Here is a 20,590-nt window from a genome sequence, read left to right on the forward strand (position 1 = left end):
TTTAAATAAAAAGTACAGTCTTTATAAAAAAGAAAAGGAAAAATCCAAAAATAAAGAACAAAAACAAACAAAATTCAAATTTTATTATTTATTTAACAAAGTTTGGAAAACAGGAAGTTTTCAAAACAAAAGAGAGTGTTGGGGGAAGGAATGTGTGGTTGCAAGCACATTTGGAGAGATGGGTGTTATGAACTGGAAATAAAAATCCTACTTACAGAAAAGACTGAATTGCTAAAAGAAAGAAGAATATCAGTAAACTCAGAAAGTGACCTGACTGCTGAGACCATTTGTCAAGATTCCGAGTTGGTCCACTCACACCCTGCATTGGGTATGGCCCTAATTCCCACTAGCAAAACAACCTCATTGCATTTAGTCAGCACAGGGAATTTTGTCACAAAGACTGTGGGAAGGTCTTAGCTCTGATTACGGGACTTCATCAACAAAACAACCTTCAGTAGGGAAAATATTCATTCATGTGGTTAAATCATTGCCTATAGCAGGAAGAGCACTGGCTCACACCCCTTGAACAACATAAGAATTACACAAAGAGCTTTAAAATCCCACTGTAGTCCAGACTACACAGTAAGACAACTGAATCACAGCCTCTAATTTAGGACAAGAGCATTCTCAAGTTCAACCAAGTTAAGAAAATCTGACTTTGAGGCTCCATATACCCAAATGTTAAAAGACTATTTAATTATAGTAATACAGGCTGAAAATTACTGAAACCAAAATGGTAGTTGTTATTTATTTATTATTTATTTGTTGTTCAATTACACTTGTCTCAATTTTTTCAACCTCTGTTGCTCTCCCCTGCTCTCCACTCTCATCCTGCTCTCCCAGTCAATGCCCACCCTATTGTCCATGTCCATGGTCCTTTATACATGCTCCTTGACAAGAACTTTCCCTTCTTTTCCCCATTATCCTCCTCCCCCCTCCATTCTAGTCATTATTGATTTGTTCCTTATTTCCAAGTGTCTGGTTCTTTTTTGCTTGTTTGTTTTGTTCATTAGATTCCACTTATAGGTGAGATTATATGGTATTTGTCTTTGGTACCCTAGCTTATTTCACTTAGCATAATACTAATAGGGTTTTGGCAATTAATTTTAGCAGCTTCTCTGAAAATTCCTAAAAATATATTTTTCAGAGCAGATACCAGTTCCTAGTACAAAAGGGAGAGAAACCTGTCAGATCGGAGGAGGAGAAGCCAGCAAGCCAGCAGTTGCCAAGCATACATGAAAATAAGGGACCAGAAACCTCAGTGGTCATGGAGGAACCAGAGGGTAGGGAGATAGCAACGGTACAGTAGTCTCCGAATGGAGCAAAGAGAAATAGCAGGGATCTCCCCCGGTGCATGGTTGGGGGACCAGTGCCCAGTGGCAAGAGCTCAACGGCACCTGGGCCAACGTTCAGCACCCAGAAGTCTCCTTCCCTAGGATTTTTGGGCCGGGACCTGCCAGGTGGTCCAACCAGAGAGGAGCAGAGGGGATTTCAGCCTGCACATAGTTCGGGGGTCCAGTGCCTGGCCCACAGTGTGTCTCCGTGAGTGCCTGATGGCCCCTGGAACAGCATTAAGGGCCCAGATGGGTTCCCTGAGCTGCTACATCCCTAGGATTTTTGGGGGGAGGTTGGCCAGGGGACCCAGACAAACACAGGAGCAGAAGGGATTTCAGCCCGCGCACAGTTCGGGGGATCAGTACACACCACGCAGCATGCCATGAAGTATTCAGAGAGTTTCTAGGTCGGCTCCCAGTCCTCAGATCAGCTCCTGGCTTCCAGTCCATCCCCCTCAGACTATCTGGAAGCCCCGGGCGCTGAGGGGTCCTGGGGAAAGAGCTGAGACCCTCAACCCCCTCCCTTTCTGGCCAAGCAAGGTGGGGTGCCAGGAGAGACTTGTTTGATAGTTTGAGTAGAGGGTGCTGAGGACAAAGGGCCCCAACCGAGGACTCTGTGGTTGCAGCTCAGGAGAACTGATAGGTACAACCTGGGGCTCTGAATCCAATAGACACAACAGCCTGGTCTGCTCCACACCCAGCTTGGCAGCGAACCGAGATTCGGCAGAGGACCTAGAGCTTCCCCACAGAACGGGGGCAGGTCTGGGCTCAATGCCGAGGCAACCAGGCAACTGGGCTGGAGCAGGCACCCCCAAGCACCACAAACCAGCCCATGGCAGTAACCCCTGGGAGGGGAGTGCTGTGAGGAAGTCCTAGTTCCCCATTATAGGGAGCTACGGAGAGCCTCCAAGTGTCTGGCTCCTGAGTGAGGGCTGGCAGAAAAATCACAACAATCGATCCTCAGCCAACTGCAGCCAGAAAATCCAGTACAGCTAGTTTGAAACCAACAAGTTAGGTTTCCTTTTTGTTGTTGTTTTGAGGGGGTTTTTTTCTTTCTCTTTATTTTAACTTTATTTTATTTTATTTTTATTCTTTTTATTTTTCTTACTTTTCATTCTTTTTCCATTCCTTTTCTTTATCTTTTTGCTTTTTTATTCTATTATTTCTTTTAAATTTTATTACTGTTTCATCTTTTGATACTTTTGTCCTCTTTTCTCAGATTTTCTGTTTTATTCCTTCTTCTTTTCTTACTAAACTTATTGCTCTTTCTTCCATTCCCCTACCCTTTTTTCTCTTCCTCTTATTTCTTCCTTGTCTTTTCTTTCTTTTATCCACAAGAGTCACAATCAACTTGAAAATATGAAAAGACACGAGCTGGACCCATAGAAGAGGCCACCCAATAGTAGAGTCAGAGAGAAAAATTGCACTTTGCTATAGGAGAGAAGCCAAAAGTTGCTGCATATTTGAGTAGGGGGAAGCAGAGAACAACAGGACAACCAAAAGAGACTGCACCACTGAAGTTCACAGGCAATCCACCACAGAAGTTTACACCATAAATCCAGAGAGACAGAACAGATAAATCTAAGAAGCTGAGGCTAAGAAGAAGAGTATCATAAACAATGGGAAGACAAAGAAACAATCCCCAAATGAAAGGAAGGGAGGAACCCTCAGAAACAATGTTAGATGAAATAGAGGCAAGTCAACTATCAGATACTGAATTCAAAGCACTGGTTATCAGGAAGTTCAAAGAACTCACAATGAGCTACCAGAAACTACTGGGGAGCTATAATGATCTCACCATGAACTATATCAACATGAAAAAGGAAATGGAAATTATTAGCAAGGGACAAGAGTAAATGAAGAATACAATTTATGAATTGAAAAGCACAGTAGAAAGTATTAAAAGTAGAGTCCATGAGACAGAAGATAGGATTAGTGAGTTGGAGGACAAAGTAGAAAGCATCTCACAGAAAGAACAGGAAAGGGAAAAGAGGCTCAGAAAAAATGAAGAGGGGTTAAGAGAAATGCAATACAATATGAAACATAATAACATCCGAATAATAGAAATACCAGAAGGAGAAGAAGAAGAACAAGGGATAGAAAATCTATTTGAAAGAGTAATGAGAGAAAATTTTCCTAATTTGATGAGAGAAAAAGTCATACAAATCCAGGAATCACAGAGAGTCCCAATCAAGAGGAACCCAAGGAGGCCCACTTCAAGACACAGCATCATTAAAATGACAAAATTCCAAGACAAAGAGAGAATCTTAAAGGCAGCAAGGGAGAAAAAAGAAATAACATACAAGGGAGTCCCAATAAGGTTAGCTACTGACTTCTCAATGGAAACACTCCAAGCAAGAAGAGAATGGCAAGAAATATTCCAAGTAATGAGAAAGAGAGGCCTAAAACCAAGGCTACTTTACCCAGCAAGGCTCTCAATCAAGATAGAAGGCCAAATAAAGAGCTCCCAAGACAAAAAAAAGTCTAAAAGAATTTGCTGCCACCAAGCCAGCTCTACAAGAAATACTAAAAGGACTGCATTAAGGAAAGGAAGAAAAAGAGACAGACAGAGAGGAACACAAGTACAAAAATGGCAATGAATAAGTACCTATCAATAATAACCTTAAATGTAAATGGATTAAATGTTCCCATCAAAAGACACAGAATAGCTGCATGGATAAGAAAGCATGACCCACACATATGCTGCCTACAAGAGACCCACCTCAGGACAAAAGACCATCACAGACTAAAAGTGAAAGGCTGGAAACAAGTTTTCCAAGCAAACGGACAAGAAAAAAAAAGCTGGGGTAGCAATTCTCATATCATACAAAATAGACTTAAAAAAAAGGGCCATAGAGACCCAGAAGGTCACTTCATTATACTCAAGGGAACAATCCACCAAGAAGACATTAACATCGTAAATATATATGCACCCAACATAGGAGCACCCAAATATATAAAGAAAATCTTAGAGGAATTAAGAAAGATATAGACAGCAACACAATTATAGTGGGGGATTTTAACACCCCCACTATCAAAAATGGACAGATCTTCCAAACAAAATATCTACAAGGACATTGTGGCATTAAACAACAGCCTTGATGAAATGGACCTGATATATACAGAGCCCTTCATCCCAAAGAAGCTAAATACATATTCCTTTAAAATGCACGTGGAACATTCTCAAAGATAGACCACATGATAGGACACAAAATGAGCCTCAACAAATTCAAGAATATTGAAATCATACTAAGCATTTTCTCTGACCACAAGGGACTGAAATTGGAAACCAACTCCAAAGGAAAAAAACCCCAAACACCCAAAATCATGGAGACTGAATGGTATGCTATTAAACAACAAATGGGTCAAGAATGAAATTAGGGAAGAAATCAAAACGTTTCTGGAAACAAATGAAAACAATCTCACAACAACCCAAAACTTATGGGACACAGTGAAGGCAGTCCTGAGAGGGAAGTTTATAGCAATACAGGCCTACCTAAAGAAGATAGAAACATTTCAAACAAACAACCTTACTCTACGCCTGCAAGAACTCGAGGAACAACAACAAAAACAGCCCAAAGCAAGTAGAAGAAAGGAAATAACCAAGATCAGAGCAGGACTAAATGACACAGAGACTAAAAACAATCCTAAGGATAAATGAATCCAGGAGTTGGTTCTTTGAAAAGATAAACAAAATAGCCAAGCCCTTAAGTAGTCTCATCAAGAAAAGAAGAGAGCAGACACAAATAAACACAATCAGAAATGAAACAGGAGAGATAACGATTGATACCACAGAAATAGAAAGGGTTGTAAGAAATTACTATGAAGAACTGTATGCCAAGAAATTTGAAAACCTAGGGGAAATGGACACATTTCTAGAAAAATATAATCTTCCAAAACTCAATGAAAAAGAAGTAGAAAACCTGAATAGACCAATAACAGCAAAAGAAATTGAAGCAATAATCAAAACCTCCCGAAGAACAAAACCCCTGGACCAGATGGTTTCACAGAGAAGTCTACAAAGCATTTAAGGAAGGGCTAACCCCTATTCTTCACAGACTATTCAAAAAAACCCAAAAGGATGGAAAACTCCCAAACTCCTTTTCTGAAGCCAGCATGATCCTAATTCCAAAACCAGATAGAGATACAACGAAGAAAGAAAACTTCAGGCCAATATCGCTGATGAACATAGATGCTAAAATCCTCAACAAAATATTGGCAAATCGCATCTAACAATATACCCAAAGGTTATACACCGTGACCAAGTGGGATTCATCCCAGGGATACAAGGATGGTTCAACATTTGCAAATCAGTAAATGTAATTCATAACATAAACAAATGCAAAGACAAAAACCACATGATCATATCAATAGATGCAGAAAAAGCTTTTGATAAGGTACAATATCCATTTATGATAAAAACACTCAGCAAAGTGGGAATAGAGGGAGCATTCCTCAATATAATAAAGGCCATATATGAGAGACCTACAGCCAATATCATACTCAATGGGCAAAAACTAAAAGCTTTTCCACTAAGATCAGGAACAAGACAAGTATGTCCACATTCACCACTTCTATTCAATATAGTTTTGGAAGTTTTAGCCACAGCGATCAGGCAGGAAAAGGAGATAAAAGGCATCCAAATAGGAAAGGAGGAAACAAAACTGCCATTGTTTGCAGATGACATGATAGTGTACCTGGAAAATCCTACAGACTCTACCAAAAAACTGCTCAACATAATAAATGAATTTGGCAAAACAGCAGGATACAAAGTCAATATCCAGAAATCAAAGGCATTTTTGTATACTAACAATGAATCAGCAGAAGCAGAAATCAAGGAAATAATCCCATTCGATATAGATATAGCAAAAAGAAAAATAAAATATCTGGGAGTAAACCTAACCAAGGAGGTAAAAGACCTGTATGCAGAAAACTACATAGCCCTGAAGAAAGAAATCAATGAAGACACAAACAAATGGAAACATATACCTTGTTCATGGATTGGAAGAATTAATATCATCAAAATGTCCATACTACCCAAAGCAATATACAGATTCAATGCAATATCTGTTAAAGTACCAATGGCATATTTCACAGACATAGAACAAACACTTCAAAAATTTATATGGAGCCACAAACGACCCCAAATAGCAGCTGCTCTTTTGAGAAAGAAGAACAAAGTAGGAGGGATCACAATACCTGATATCAAACTGTATTACAAGGCCACTGTAATCAAAGCAGCCTGGTACTGACATAAAAACAGGCACATAGACCAATGGAACAGAACAGAGAGCCCAAAAATCAACCCAACTCTCTACAGTCAATTAATATTCAACAAAGGGGCAATAACATAAAATGGAGTAAAGATAGCCTCTTCAACAAATGGTGTTGGGAGAACTGGACAGCTACGTGCAAAAAAATGAAACGAGCATAAACCTACACCATACACCAAAATAAATTCAAGGTGGATAAAAGACTTAAATATAAGCTGTGACACCATTAAAGTCCTACAAAAGAACATTGGCAAGAAAATCTCAGATATTCCATGCAGCAACATTTTTACTGATATGTTCCCTAGAGCAAGGAATATAAAGGAAAGAATAAACAAATGGGATCTCATCAAAATAAAAAGCTTCTGCATGGCTAAAGAAAACAGTATTAAATTAAAAAGACGACCATCCGTATGGGGAAACATATTTGCCAATGATACTTCAGACAAAGGTTTAAATTCCAAAATATACAAAGAACTTACATGACTCCACTCTAAGAAGACATCTAACCTAATTAAAAAATGGGAAAAGGACTTAAACAGACACTTCTCCAGAGGACATACAGAATATCCAGAGACACATGAAGAGATGCTCAATATTGTTAGCTATCAGAGAGATGTAAATTAAAACCACAATGAGATACCACTTTACACCAGTCAGGATGGCTATCATAAACAAAGCAACTAACAACAAATGTTGGAGAGGTTGTGGGAAAAAGGGGTCCTTAGTTCACTGTTGGTGGGATTGCAGACTGGTACAACCATTATGGAAAACAGTATGGAATTTTCTCAGAAAAATAAAAATTGACCTGCCTTTTGACCCAGCAATTCCACTGCTAGGATTATATCCTAAGAATACTGAAACATCAATTTCGAAGAACCTAGGCACCACAATGTTCATAGCAGCACAATTTACAATAGCCAAGAGATGGAAGCAACCTAGGTGCCCATCATTAAATCAATGGATCAAAAATTGTGGTACACATACACAATGGAATTCTATGCAGCAGAGAGAAAGAAGGAGCTACAACCCTTTGTAACAACATGGGTGGAACTGGAAAGCATTATGCTGAGTGAAATAGGCCAGGTAGTGAAAGACAAATACCATATGATCTCACCTTTAACAGGAAGCTAAATAATAAAGCAAACAAGGAAGCAGAATAAAAACAAAGACACTGAAATAGAGAACAAGGGGACAGTGACCAGAAGGGAGAGGGAAGGGAATTTAAGGGGGAAAAGGAGGAGGGATTTGGAGGAAAAAGTATGAAGGACACATGGATGAGGACTAGGGAGGGAGGAAATGGGAGGGAGGTGGGGAGTACAGGGCGGGAGGGTGGCTGGAATGGGAGAAATATCAAAAAACTGTACCTGAAAAATAACTAAATAAAATTATTTTTAAATCAACAAAATTGCAAAAGCAACATAATTAAAATTAACATTAAATTAATGAAGTAGCATGTTTTTGTTAAATGACACTGTCACCTGCAATGGGAATATGATGTACTCTCTTGTGTGTAATTGTGAAATTTGTGGGTTTATACCACCTTTTTGTTCACAAAATTTATTTGGTGCAACCAAGCACACAACTTATATAAAGTCCATTTTCTGTTCCTTTTAAAAAATAAAATAAAATATATAAAAACTAAAATTAGATTATTTCACTTAAGTACCATTGTAGATTAAAATTCTTACCTGCATTAGAGCAGATGATATCTTGAGAATTCTTGCACATCTCGTTACTTTTTTTCTTTGTCAGTTCACAATTAGTTGGGTACTGGCAAGCTTCCCCAGACCATCCTCTGTCACATTTGCACTTTCCACAGTCACACTTACCATGGCCTGAGGATTTAACATCATATCATTTAGACCAAAATTGTTTTTAAAAATTGTCCTAATTAAAAGTCTTAAGGGTAATGTTGGTTCAAGACTGAACTATAATAAATTCAAACACATGTATATTACAGTGACTGAAGGGTAATGCTATTATTATATACAGTATAAAGGAGTATGTAAATTTCATTTAAATAATCAATTTTGATAAATCATACTAAAATATTAATGTATAGAGACATTAGGATAGATATATCAAAATTGTGATAAACCATAGCATAAAATTTAGCACAGGAAAGAAAAATACCCACTTAGTGCCTCCACATTGCAGAGACAAAAGCCCAGTAAAAATTATTTCTGTGTAAGTACATTTTATAACACATAAAACTATAAACTCTGCATAAGAAATTTTACATGAATCTCCACTAAATGAAACTTTAGACTCATATTTATTTGAATCTAAGTTGTAAAATTGTATAGTTATATAAATACCACCTTGGAAAAGATTGACATGAAAGTTTAGTATATATCTTGTTTCTCAATGAGAAAATTTGGTTCAAGAATCAAAAGAATAAGTCCAATATTCACCTACCACCATGCAAATTTCTCAAGCTTTCATGCTCTCATATTAACAGTTTGTTGTTTTCATTATTGTGATCATTAACTTTATTAAATCCTACTTGATGAAGCCCACTAATGTTTTCATTAATTATATACTAGTCTGACTGAAGTGCAAAACATGTACAATCCTTGATCTTTGTCCTTGTAGAATTTACAAAGTTGGGACTGATACACAAAGAGGATTGTCTGTCAGACCTTGTGTTATGTTGAGCAATATAGACTATGACCTATAGAAGTAAAAAGGGAGAGACTTTTTGGACTTCCCTCACCTTTAAATAGGCCTTGAAAGGGGAGGAGAGTCTAAATAGATGGCAGGGAGAGTATTTTTATATTACTCAAGATAGTAATATTATGGCTTAATCCCTCAAATCCATAGGCCACAATGGAATGGAATCCTTGATCTGGTGCTAACAGTTTATTCAATGTGGCAGCCAAAATCCACACAATGAAGTCCAGATGGTCAGTCAGAATGAATGGCTCAGAGGGACCCCTTTTAGGAATGTTCAGCACAGCCTGCATCTCTGATTGGCTACAACTTTAAAACTCAGTGTGTGACCCAGTCCATGTAAATGTTTCTATTGTTGTTGCATTTTTTCAAATTAGTTATGCTATTTTGCAAACAAATCCTTTCATGCCCCTTTAATTGCAATTTACTTCATCCAGTGCATATTACTCTGTCAACATTGTACATCACTGTCTGGTCCTACATAATAATGTTTATTTCAGCCAACTTGGAATCATTTACAAACATAAGTGATCTTTCCTGCCAACCAACCAGTCTATTTATAAAAGTATTAAGCCAAATTCTTAAAGTATCTAAGGCCCTTTAGTAAATGAAGTGTCTTGGTAACTATAAGGACTCATTAGCAATGTTAGTGTGTTATGTTGAACCACACGAAATCCTCACTTTTATAATTTGAATATCAGCTATTTCTTATGATTCATCCTCATAAAAAGGTTCCATATCAACAAAGGTAATGGAAATGATTTAAAACATAAAGGAATATGGTAGTAATAAATTGCTTAATCTTGAATAAAAGAACAGTGAATGCTTGATTTATATTGGATGGGACACTTTATTTGGAGATAAATACATACTTTTTTAGAAATAAAATTATCTGCAGACCATTTTTACTCTTTATGCACAGTTAGTAAGAGCTTTGCAGACCTCAGGGGATAAGGTTGTTATATTGTCATGTTAATCTCCATCACAGTGTCAATAACACGGCTTCGAAAGACAACCTTTTGTCAAAATAATTTATCCATTGTGCATTAGCTTTCAGAGGCTTCCATATAAAGTACCACAAATTGGGTAGCTTAAAGACAACAGAAATTTATTCTCTCACAGTTCTCAAGCCCAGAAAACTGAAATCAAGGTGTTAGCAAATTGGTTTCTTTTGGAGGATCTTAGAAAGAAACTGTACCATATCTTTCTCCTAGATACTGGTCCTTTTCCTATAAAATCGGTGTTCATTAGCTTCTGACAGCTTAACTCCAATCTCTGTTTCTGTCTTCACATGGCTTTTTCCTCTGTGTGTCTGTGTCTTTGTGTTTTTCTACATATAATTGCATTCATTGGATTTAGAGCCCATCCTACTCCAGTATGTCCTCAACTTAACTTAATTACATCTTCAAGGACCCTATATTCAAATGTTGCATTCACAGGCTCCAGCTATTAAAACTTCAAATATTTGGGGGGAAAATATAGTTCAACCCATGACAATTGCAAATAATACACCCTAATTATTTTTTCCCTAACTTAAATTCAAGTAAAAGGTGGGGCAATTTTTTCTCTTATATATGAAAACAAACTTGCTAGGTCTGGCAGCAAGACCCCCTCCTCCACATTTCTAACACTGGGAGGGGCCTGAAAACCTACTCACACCCAGAATTAAATACACACTTGATCCCACAGCTCTGCAGGTCCCTCCCCTTCCCTGTTCCTCCCACAATAGTTGCTCCTTAACCACCAACTCAGCCTAAAGACAACTGAATTCTCAGAGTCCAGGGGAAAAGCACAGCACACAGCAGGCTCTCAGAGAGAATTGGGGACCTTGAGGGTGAAAAGTCCCAGGTCCCAGGAGTCTCAGTCTAGGAGAGCAAAATAGTAGGCACCAGAGTTTCAAGTGTCCACATCCCCTTGGCTTTTGAGACATACCACCACATCCTGGCCTTGGAAATGACTGGCCAAGAAGAGCTAGAGCAGAACCCCTAAATCATGAGGCCCAGAACAAGGTTCTAATTGCACAGGATGGCCACTGTCCAGGGCTACAGAAAATCCTAACCAGCAAAGCATTCACCATTCCTGGCTGTTTAGACCATTCCAGTTCTGATTCTTCTCCAGATAAGTCAATTTCCAAAACTACAAAATGTGATCTTAAAATAAAGCATTCAACATGCTTGATGATGAATCTGTTGCCCTTCAAATAAGTTCCCAAGGAATCAAACAAAAACAAACACACAAAACAAGAATGTCAGAGAAATGCCAAAATAACTCCCTGCCAAAAGAATGAAGATGAAAAAAATGTAAGGCTATCATTTTCAGGGCTGTTGGTGGTATAGTGAAGACAAACCACAGTGGAAAGTAAAATCCAATAATTTAGTCTCCTGTTCAAGTGAGAACCTGAAGCCCCAGCTGGCTCTCTCTAGTGGTTCCCAGTAAACTAAGGTCTTGATCTCCACTGATAAAGAAAAGGCATTCCAACAAACCAAAAATATATTTTTTAAATTTTTAATTAAACAACGCAACAAGCAGTGCCACCATTATTTCTTAATTTATTTTAGCTGGGTAATGTAAAGGCAGCGGTGATGAATTCATTAAAATACATTAGTGCACGATGAAGGAAAACTGATGCTAATTATTTTTAAATGACAACAAGCTGTTTTAAAATGGGAATAAAGACTACCAGTATTGAAGAACTTTAAAGAAATCAATCAGGACTTTGGGAGAAGTTCCAGGCAAGATGGAGGGGCAGGTAGAAACCCTTCACTTCCTCACACAATCAAAAGGAAGATAACAACCAAGCTAAAATCGATAAATAAGCAAAAGTGCCAGAAAATCAAACTTCATGAAAAAAAAATCAACCGGAACAACCAGACTGGTAAGGTGGCAGACTATGCAGGCCAACTCAGAAAAACTGCCACCAGGCACAGAGGTGGGTCACTGGCCAAAGGTGAAACTGAGACTCAGAGTTGACTGTGTACTATGGTGGTTGCCATGGTGGGAGAAACTCCCAGTCTCACATGAGAGAGTCTGTTGGAAGGTTTGCTAGATAGGAGCAAGCGAGCTGCATTGTTCCCTCTCTGGCCCCTCCCTCACAAGGCAGCATTGAAAGGCAACAAAGAAGGTTGCTCTGCCCAGGTGAATACCCAAGGCCCCACCCCCTTACAACTTATCAGTTGCAGCAAGACAAAGAAATATGACCCAAATGAAAGAACAGAACAAAATCTCAGAAAGAGAACTAAGCAATGAGGAGATAGCCAGCCTATCTGATGGAGAATTTAAAACCTTGGTGATCAAAATGCTCACAGAACTGATTGAGCTTGGTCAAAAATGAAAAAAAACAAAGGGATACCCAAAGTGAAATAAAGCAAAATATTCAGGAAACCAACAGTGACAGGAAGAAAACCAGGACTGAAAGCAACAATTTGAAACAAAAGGAAAAAATAAACATCCAACTGGAACCAAATGAAGAAATGAGAATTCAAAAAAGTGAAGAGAGTCTTACAAACCTCTGGGACAACCTGAAATGTTCCAATATCCAAATCATAGGGATGTCAGAAAAAGAAAAACAACAGCAAGAACAAATAATGAAGATAAATTTCCCCAATCTGGCAAAGGAAATAGATTTCCAGGAAGTCCAGGAAGCTCAGAGAGTCCCAAAGAAGTTAGATCCAAGGAGGAACATACCAAGACACATCATAATTAAATTACCCAAGATTATAGTTTATCTATAAAGAGAGAATCCTAAAAGAAGCAAGAGGAAAAGACACAGTTACCTACAAAGGAGTGCCCATAAGACTGTCAACTGATTTCTCAAAAGAACCCTTGCAGGCAAGAAGGGGCTGGAAAGTATTTGAAGTCATCAAGGGCAAGGGCTTATATCCAAGCTTACTCTCTCCAGCAGAGCTATCATTTGGAATGGAAAGACAGATAAAGTGCTTTCCAGATAAGGTCAAGTTACAGTAGTTCATCATCACCAAGCCCTTATTATATGAAATGTTAAGGGACTTATCTAAGTAAAACAAGATAAAAAATAGGAACAGTAAAATGACAACAAACTCACAACTATGAACAAATGATCCTAAAAGAAAAGAAAACCAATAAAACAAAAACTAAGAAAAGAACCAGAACAGGAACAGAATCAGAAAAATGAACATCACACAGAGGGATTTTTGGGGAAGGGGAAGGGAGGAATAAGGGGGGGGAAGGTACAGGGAAGAAGAAGCATGATTAGTAGGCATAAAATACACAGGGAGAGATAAAAATGGTATAGGAAACAGAGGACTCAAAGAACTTATATGTACAACCCATGGACATACACTAAGCCAGATGGGGAATGCTGGAGGGTTGGGGGGTAGAGTGGAGGGGAGATAAAGGGGGAAAAATTAGGAAAACTGTAATAACATAATCAATAAAAGTACTACAAAAATAAAAAGAATAATTAATCAGCCATATCCAAATAGCAATGAAAAGTAATTACACTTTTCTTTGGCAAATATCCAAAAGAAAAAATAAAGACAGAGGAGACAGCCCTTATTTTTTTTTTAATTCAATAGTATTTGGGATGAAAATAAACTGCCAAAACAAATGCATTTATTGGATTAGCTATATGTCTTTGTCTTCAAGTCCTTTTGAACTCTAAAAATGGTCAAAAGTAGATAGATAGATGATAGATTGATGATAGATGATAGATGATAGATAGATAGATAGATAGATAGATAGATAGATAGATAGATAGATAGGATATTAGGTAAAGCATAGGATGAGTGGTTTGAATATTATTTATCTATGAGAAAGAAGAAAATCTTGCCATTTGGGACAACATGGAGAAAGCTTAAGGGAATTACGGTAAATGAAGCAAGTTAGGCAGAGAAAGACAAATACTGTATTATATCACTTACATGTGAAAGCTAAAAAGCAAACAAACAACAACAAACACACAGAAAAATATATCAGATTTTTGATTACCAATGGCAGAGAGGTGGGTGAAATGGGTGAATGGGATCAAAAGGTACCAATTTCCAGTTATAAGATAAATAAATACTAAGGATTAACAAGGTGATATCTATAGTAAACACTGCTATATGATATATTGAGTGTTGTTAAGAGAGTAAATTTTAACGGTTCTCATCATCGGAAATATTTTGTTCTTTTTTCTTTGTATCTATATGACATGATGGATATTAACTCAACTTATTGTGGAAATCATTTCACAATATATGTGAATCAATTAAACTCTAAACTTATGTAGAACTGTATGTCAATTATATCTCTTAATAAAACATCAAAAATCCTGATTAATAATTATTATTCATTATTACTAACAATGTTATCATATAGAAGAGGATACATTTTTTTAAAAAAGTGATTTGGGCTTTCAAATTAGTTACGTATACCACTAAAAGCCTCAGGGTAACCCTGAAATTTGAGTACCCAGTTGGCCCTGAAAATCAATTTGCTTGATCAAATATATATATTCCCAAGACCTGCATTGTGTAGTATTTTCCAATAGATTCAAACATGCTCACTTAGTAACAGACACTGTCAACTTTTCTACTATTCTTTCTCAGCTATTATGGATTCCCCTGCCTTTTCTAGGTACAAGAAGCAAAAGAACTATGCCACATCTAGAATTCTGAGAAAAGATTTTGAAACCATCTCTTACATAATATTACAATTACCATGTTTTATGATAGAAACTTAGTCATTTTCAAAATGAGGCACCAGGCCTAGTTTGCTTCTCAGGATAACAAAAAACAATGTAGATATTTCTGCTTCCCATTTCTGAGAACATTACATGAACAATGGAAGAATGCTGTGTACAAGAAACCTTTGCCCTAGAAGTTAAAAGGTCTGGACTCTCTTTCTGCCTGGACACTATTTAATTTCTATAAGGAGCCAGTGAGATAGATTTTGTTTCCTGGCTTTACAAATAAAAGGACTGAAGTAGAATTAGCTTGCTCAAAGTCACATAGTTTGTAAACTGAAAAGCTATGTTTTCACCATTACAGCCTGCATTATCTTTTTAAAAGTTGCAGTATGATAGACTTGAGATGCCTCCTTTGTTCTAGGAATGGTGGTGACAGCAAAAGCTATGGACTGGTGGCTTGAAAGCACTGCTTTAGTTTTTGCTGTTCCCTTTTGGGACTCATATTCATAGAGTTGAACTATTCATAATACTTGAAGTAATAACTCTAACAGTAAAATTTTCCGACTTTAATATTCAAAATTAAAGAATGCTAAAACTGGCAGATAAAATAATTCAGGAATCCAAACTTCATTGTGTTCATCTGCAAAAGTAAAAGTTAGACTAACTAACCCCAAAATTCCTTTCATCTTGAAAATTCCATATTATAATTCAATTATTTTCTTTGTCTCATAACAAAGCAAAGTTGTCTCTTCAAATGAGACATTCAACATATCAATACAATTAATGATGACATTAATTATTGCCAAATCTTGTTGGCAATTGAAAACTACCACCAACAGTGAAAATCTTATTTGTTTTCAAAAGCACACATTAAATATTGTAGATTATCCTGATATGCATATTTTTAACATGAGTTTGTTACGAATGCTGCTAAGATTAAAGAATTTAAAATTAGAATACTGGTAACCTGAGATTGAGGGACAAATTATAAATTGTGGCAAACAAGATATACATTTTGGCTAAATCTTAAATAGTAAATTTTATAAAGTCAAATAAGTAATTATATATCAGGTTAAGTGAGTATTAGTAGACCTTTCTCCCCCACCCTGTTTCATCCACATTTCCCAAGAAGCTGGTGCTCCATTCCTTATCTGAAAATTCATGATACTGAGTTTAAGCTGCATTTTGCATGTCTTGAGAAGGAAAAGTGAGAAAAGAACACTTGAATAGATGACAGAATTGCTCAATTTTCTTTTTCTCCTTCTGGCTTTCATTAGTAAGAGTTTATAGATCAGACAGCTTTACAGAGATTCTTTCACTTTTTTCTGCATTGAAAACATCTTTAAAGAGCTCTCATTATGTTTAGCTTCTGCCTTGGCCTTTTGTCCTCTGTTGTGGTTATTGATTTAGGAGTGTATCAAATAAATCAACTGACAGAAGTCACTCAAACCTTAAAACTTAATGTCCTTTAATGATATTTCTTAGTAAATTGAAACAAGCTTAATCAAACTGGAACCAGGACAGAAAATCTTAGACTAATGAAATCTCGTCAATTTTCATGGGAAAAAGAAATATTATTTGGCCATAAAAAAGAATACAACCCTACCATTTGCAACAGCATGGACAAACCTAGCAGATATTATGCCAAGTGAAATAAGCCAGACAGGTAAAGGCAAATACCATATAATATCACTTGTACATGGAATCTAAAGAACAAAATAAATTTAAAAATGGGGAAAAAATTAAACAATGAAGCTCCACCCTTACCATTAACTCATTCCACATTATAGATTAATATGTGTGCCAAGTAATATAATCATGAAAATATATGTATATGTGAGTTAATATGTACATGTGTTCATATACATAAGTATTTGCATATATGAGATTTAGCAAGATTCTGAACTTTGTCTTTTAATATGGTTCCCAATAATTCAGATGTTGGAATGTTTAAAGATGTCCTGGAGCTTCCTAAGCCTCTCCTCATTTTTTTGAATTCTTTCTTCATTCTTTTCTGTTTGGTTGTTTCTTTCTTCCTTCTGGTCCACTTCATTAATTTGAATCCCAGTTTTCTTCCCAACCAATAAATGGAGGTCACATGGAGGGTTAGCAACAAGTGAGTGGGAGGAAGAGAGAGGGGGAAATGGCACAGAGAATAAGTAGCATAGATGATAGGTAGAAAATAGACAGTGAGAGGGCAAGAATAATATGGGAAATGTAGAAAGTAAAGAACTTATGGCACATGTACATGAACTAAAGGGGGGAATGTGGGTGGAAGGGGGTGTGCATGGTGGAGGGGAATGAGGGGGAAAATGGGACAACTGTAATGGCATAATCAATAAAATATGTTTAAAAAATATGGTTTCCAAAAGTGAAAGCACCAAATAAGATGGTACTTGGCACCCCTGTGAATGCTGAGATCTTTTTCCAGAACTTTTTGTATCTGTATATTTGATAAATATTAATGCTTCATCTGTTGATGTTAACCTTCTTCATTTTAAGTTCTACTGGTTTTTCATAGAACAAACTCTGTATATGTTCTTATTTCTCACAGCATTAAAGAATTGTGCATCAAAACAAAGACAATTGTCTCCTCCCTGAGGCAGAATAATGCAGGCCCTCAGTGTGCAGGCTCCAAAGACAGATGGCCTAACTTCTACAACTTGCTAGCTGGTTAACCTTAGGCAAATATGAATTCGTTTCCTAGGACTACCATAACAAAGTACCACAAACTGGTGACTGCAAGCAACAGAAACTAATTCTCTGACTATTTCACAGGCTAGAAGTTCTGAATCCAAGTGTCAGCTGTCAAGCAGCCAAGGCTGCTTGAGACTCTAAACAGAATCATTCCTTGCCTTGTCCTAGCTTTTAAAGGGAGCCAGCTATTCTTGGAGATCCTTACCTTACTGCTATGTTACTCCAATCTCTGCTTTTGTTTTCACATGGCCTTCTCCTTTCATGTGTCTCTGTGTATCTGTCTTTCTTTTCCTTTATTTATAAAGATAACGGTCATGTTGAATTAGGAGCCACCCTACTCTCTCTAACCCCATCTTCACTCATTACATCTTCAATGAGCCTATTTACAAACAAGGTCACGTTTGGAGATACTGGGGATTAAGATTTTTTTAACATATCTTTTTTGAGAACACAATTTAATCCATAACACCTCTCATTATCTCTACTTCATCTGTAAATTGTGGATAAAATAATAACACCTATCTCACTAGGTTGTTATGAGAATAGAAAGATTTCATGCCCATAAATCACTTAAAACATTGTGCATCAATAAAATGTTAGCTATTACAATCTATATTGCAGGTATTAGGAGAATAGGTGGCCCTAAAATAACTTTCATGGTAACTAAACCTAAGTGCAGAATAAAAAGTAGATATTAAGTGCGAATTCTGACTTATGTTTCTCCCTCTCCCATATTACACAGAAAAATACTTGACCTGTTTTTTTACACAGATAAAAACATTTCCTGGAGGACTCCACATTTCACAAAACTAATCAGCAAAATAACCAACAAGGTAATTCAGTGAATGACTAATTGTGGCTGAATAATAATTTAAACACTTCAAGTGATTATATATATTTTTATTTATATATAAAATATATTTCATGTTATATGAATATATAATTTATATATTGAAGTGTTGAAATAATAATTTAAATAAATTATTTATATAAATAATTTAAATAAATTATACAGTTTATTTAAATAAATTATTATAAAATAATTTAAATAAATTATTTACATAAATATATTTATATAGATTTTTATATATTGAAGTGTTTAAATAATAATTTAAACTCTTCAATTAATTTATATATTTTTTATTTTATAAAATGTACTTTTAATAAAGAACTTTTTTTATTGATTATGCCATTACATTTGTTCTATTGCCCCCCACCATTCCCCCCCATTAGTTCATGAACAGGTGTCTCAAGTTCTTTAGATTCTGTATTTCCCCTACTATTCTTACCCTCCCCCCTGTCTATTTTCTATCTACTGTCTATGCTACTTATTTTCTGTACCTTCTCCCCCCTTCTCCTTCTCCCACTCCCCTGTTGCTAATCCTCTATGTGATCTTCATTTCTATGGTTCACTCCTGATCTAGCTGTCCTCTTAATTTGCTTTTGTTTTAGATGTGATTGTTAATAACTGTGAGTTTGCTGTCCTTTCACTGTTCATTTTTTTATCTTCTTTTTCTTAGGTAAGTCCCTTTAACATTTCATATAATAAGGGCTTGGTTATGATGAACTCCTTGAATTTGATCTTATCTGAGAAGCACTTTATCTGCCCTTCCATTCTAAATGAAAACTTTGCTGGATAGATCAATCTTGGATGTAGGTCTTTGGGTTTCATGACTTGGAATACCCCTTTCCAGCCCCTTCTTGCCTGTAAGGTCTCTTTTGAGAAATCCACTGACAGTCTGATGAGAACTCCTTTGTAGTTGACTGTCCCCTTATCTCTTGCTGCTTCTATGATTCTCTCCTTCATTTTAATCTTGGCTAATATAATGATGGTGTGCCTTGGTGTGTTCCTTCTTGGGTCCAACTTCTTTGGGACTCTCTGAGCTTCCTGGATTTCCTGGAAGTCTATTTCCTTTGCCAGATTGAGGAAGTTCTCCTTTGTTATTTGTTCAAATAAGTTTTCCACTCATGACTGTTCCTCTTCCCCTTCTGGTACCCCTATAATTCAGATGTTGGAATGTTTAAAGATGTCCTAGAGGTTCCTAAGCTTCTCCTCATTTTTTTTGAATTATTGTTTCTTCATTCTTTTCTATTTGGTCATTTTTTCCTTCCTTATGGTCTACTCCCCTGATTTGAGTCCCAGTTTCCTTTCCATTACTATTGGTTTCCTGTGTATTTCCATTCATTTCAATTAGTTTAGCCTTCATATGTTCCTCTAACTTGTGACTAAAATCAACCAGTTCTGTGAGCATCCTAATCACCAGTATTTTGAACTGTGCATCTGAAAGTTTGGCTATTTCTTCGTTGCTTAGATTTATCAGCTCTGGGACTCTGAGTTGTTCTTGAGCCATGTTTTTATCTGTTTGTGCCTGTTAGGTATGAGGAGTGGAGCCTTAGTTGTTTACCAGGGCGGGGCCACCTAGATCACTGGTTCATGACGCTGTACGTGGGGGCAGGGTCAGAGAGGGAGCAATGGTGGATGGAGGTCCTCTCCGCTAGCCCAATCTGTCCCACCGCTCTCCTCTGCCTGTTTATCTGAGTGGAAATGTCTGAGACTGCCTCCCTGCATGGTGCTATCTCAATTCTCACCTCTTCACTGGTTTATCTGCACGCAAATCCTCGATGGACCACAGACAGACAGCCAAGCCTCTTCCCTGTGTCTGTCGGTAGCTAGCCCGCACCTGGATCTGAGCCTTCAACTGCTTGGGCACTACCCTGGTCAAGGATCTTTTTGCCCAACCTGCTCCACTGCTCGCTTCGCCCCTTTCACTGGTTTAGCTGAGCATTTCGTTGTTTTTGGACTCCATACTGTCGATTTTTTGTGTGGTTTGATTGCATTTATTGTTGTTAAAACTTTGTTATTTTTAGACTTGGTTGTGTGTGGATGCAAGGTATTTCCACCTATGCCTCCATCTTGGCAGAAGTCTAATAAAGAACTTTTTTATTACTCCTTAAGTCTGTGCAAT

The 20,590-nt window shown here is 37.0% G+C and overlaps 1 protein-coding gene across 1 annotated transcript in view; it reads right to left on the minus strand.

Moving 5' to 3' along the window:
- Positions 1–20,590, minus strand: part of ITGBL1 (integrin subunit beta like 1) — a 303,482-nt gene that overhangs the window by 169,969 nt on the left and 112,923 nt on the right. The window contains exon 3 of the mRNA XM_053670353.1: positions 8,296–8,442. Coding sequence (XP_053526328.1) covers positions 8,296–8,442 — 147 coding nt within the window. The remainder of the gene's footprint in view (positions 1–8,295; positions 8,443–20,590) is intronic.

This window comes from Artibeus jamaicensis, unplaced genomic scaffold (assembly GCF_021234435.1).
Source record: "Artibeus jamaicensis isolate MK-2021 breed Jamaican fruit bat unplaced genomic scaffold, CSHL_Jam_final contig_559, whole genome shotgun sequence".
In the NCBI taxonomy this organism is placed as follows: Eukaryota; Metazoa; Chordata; class Mammalia; order Chiroptera; family Phyllostomidae; genus Artibeus; species Artibeus jamaicensis.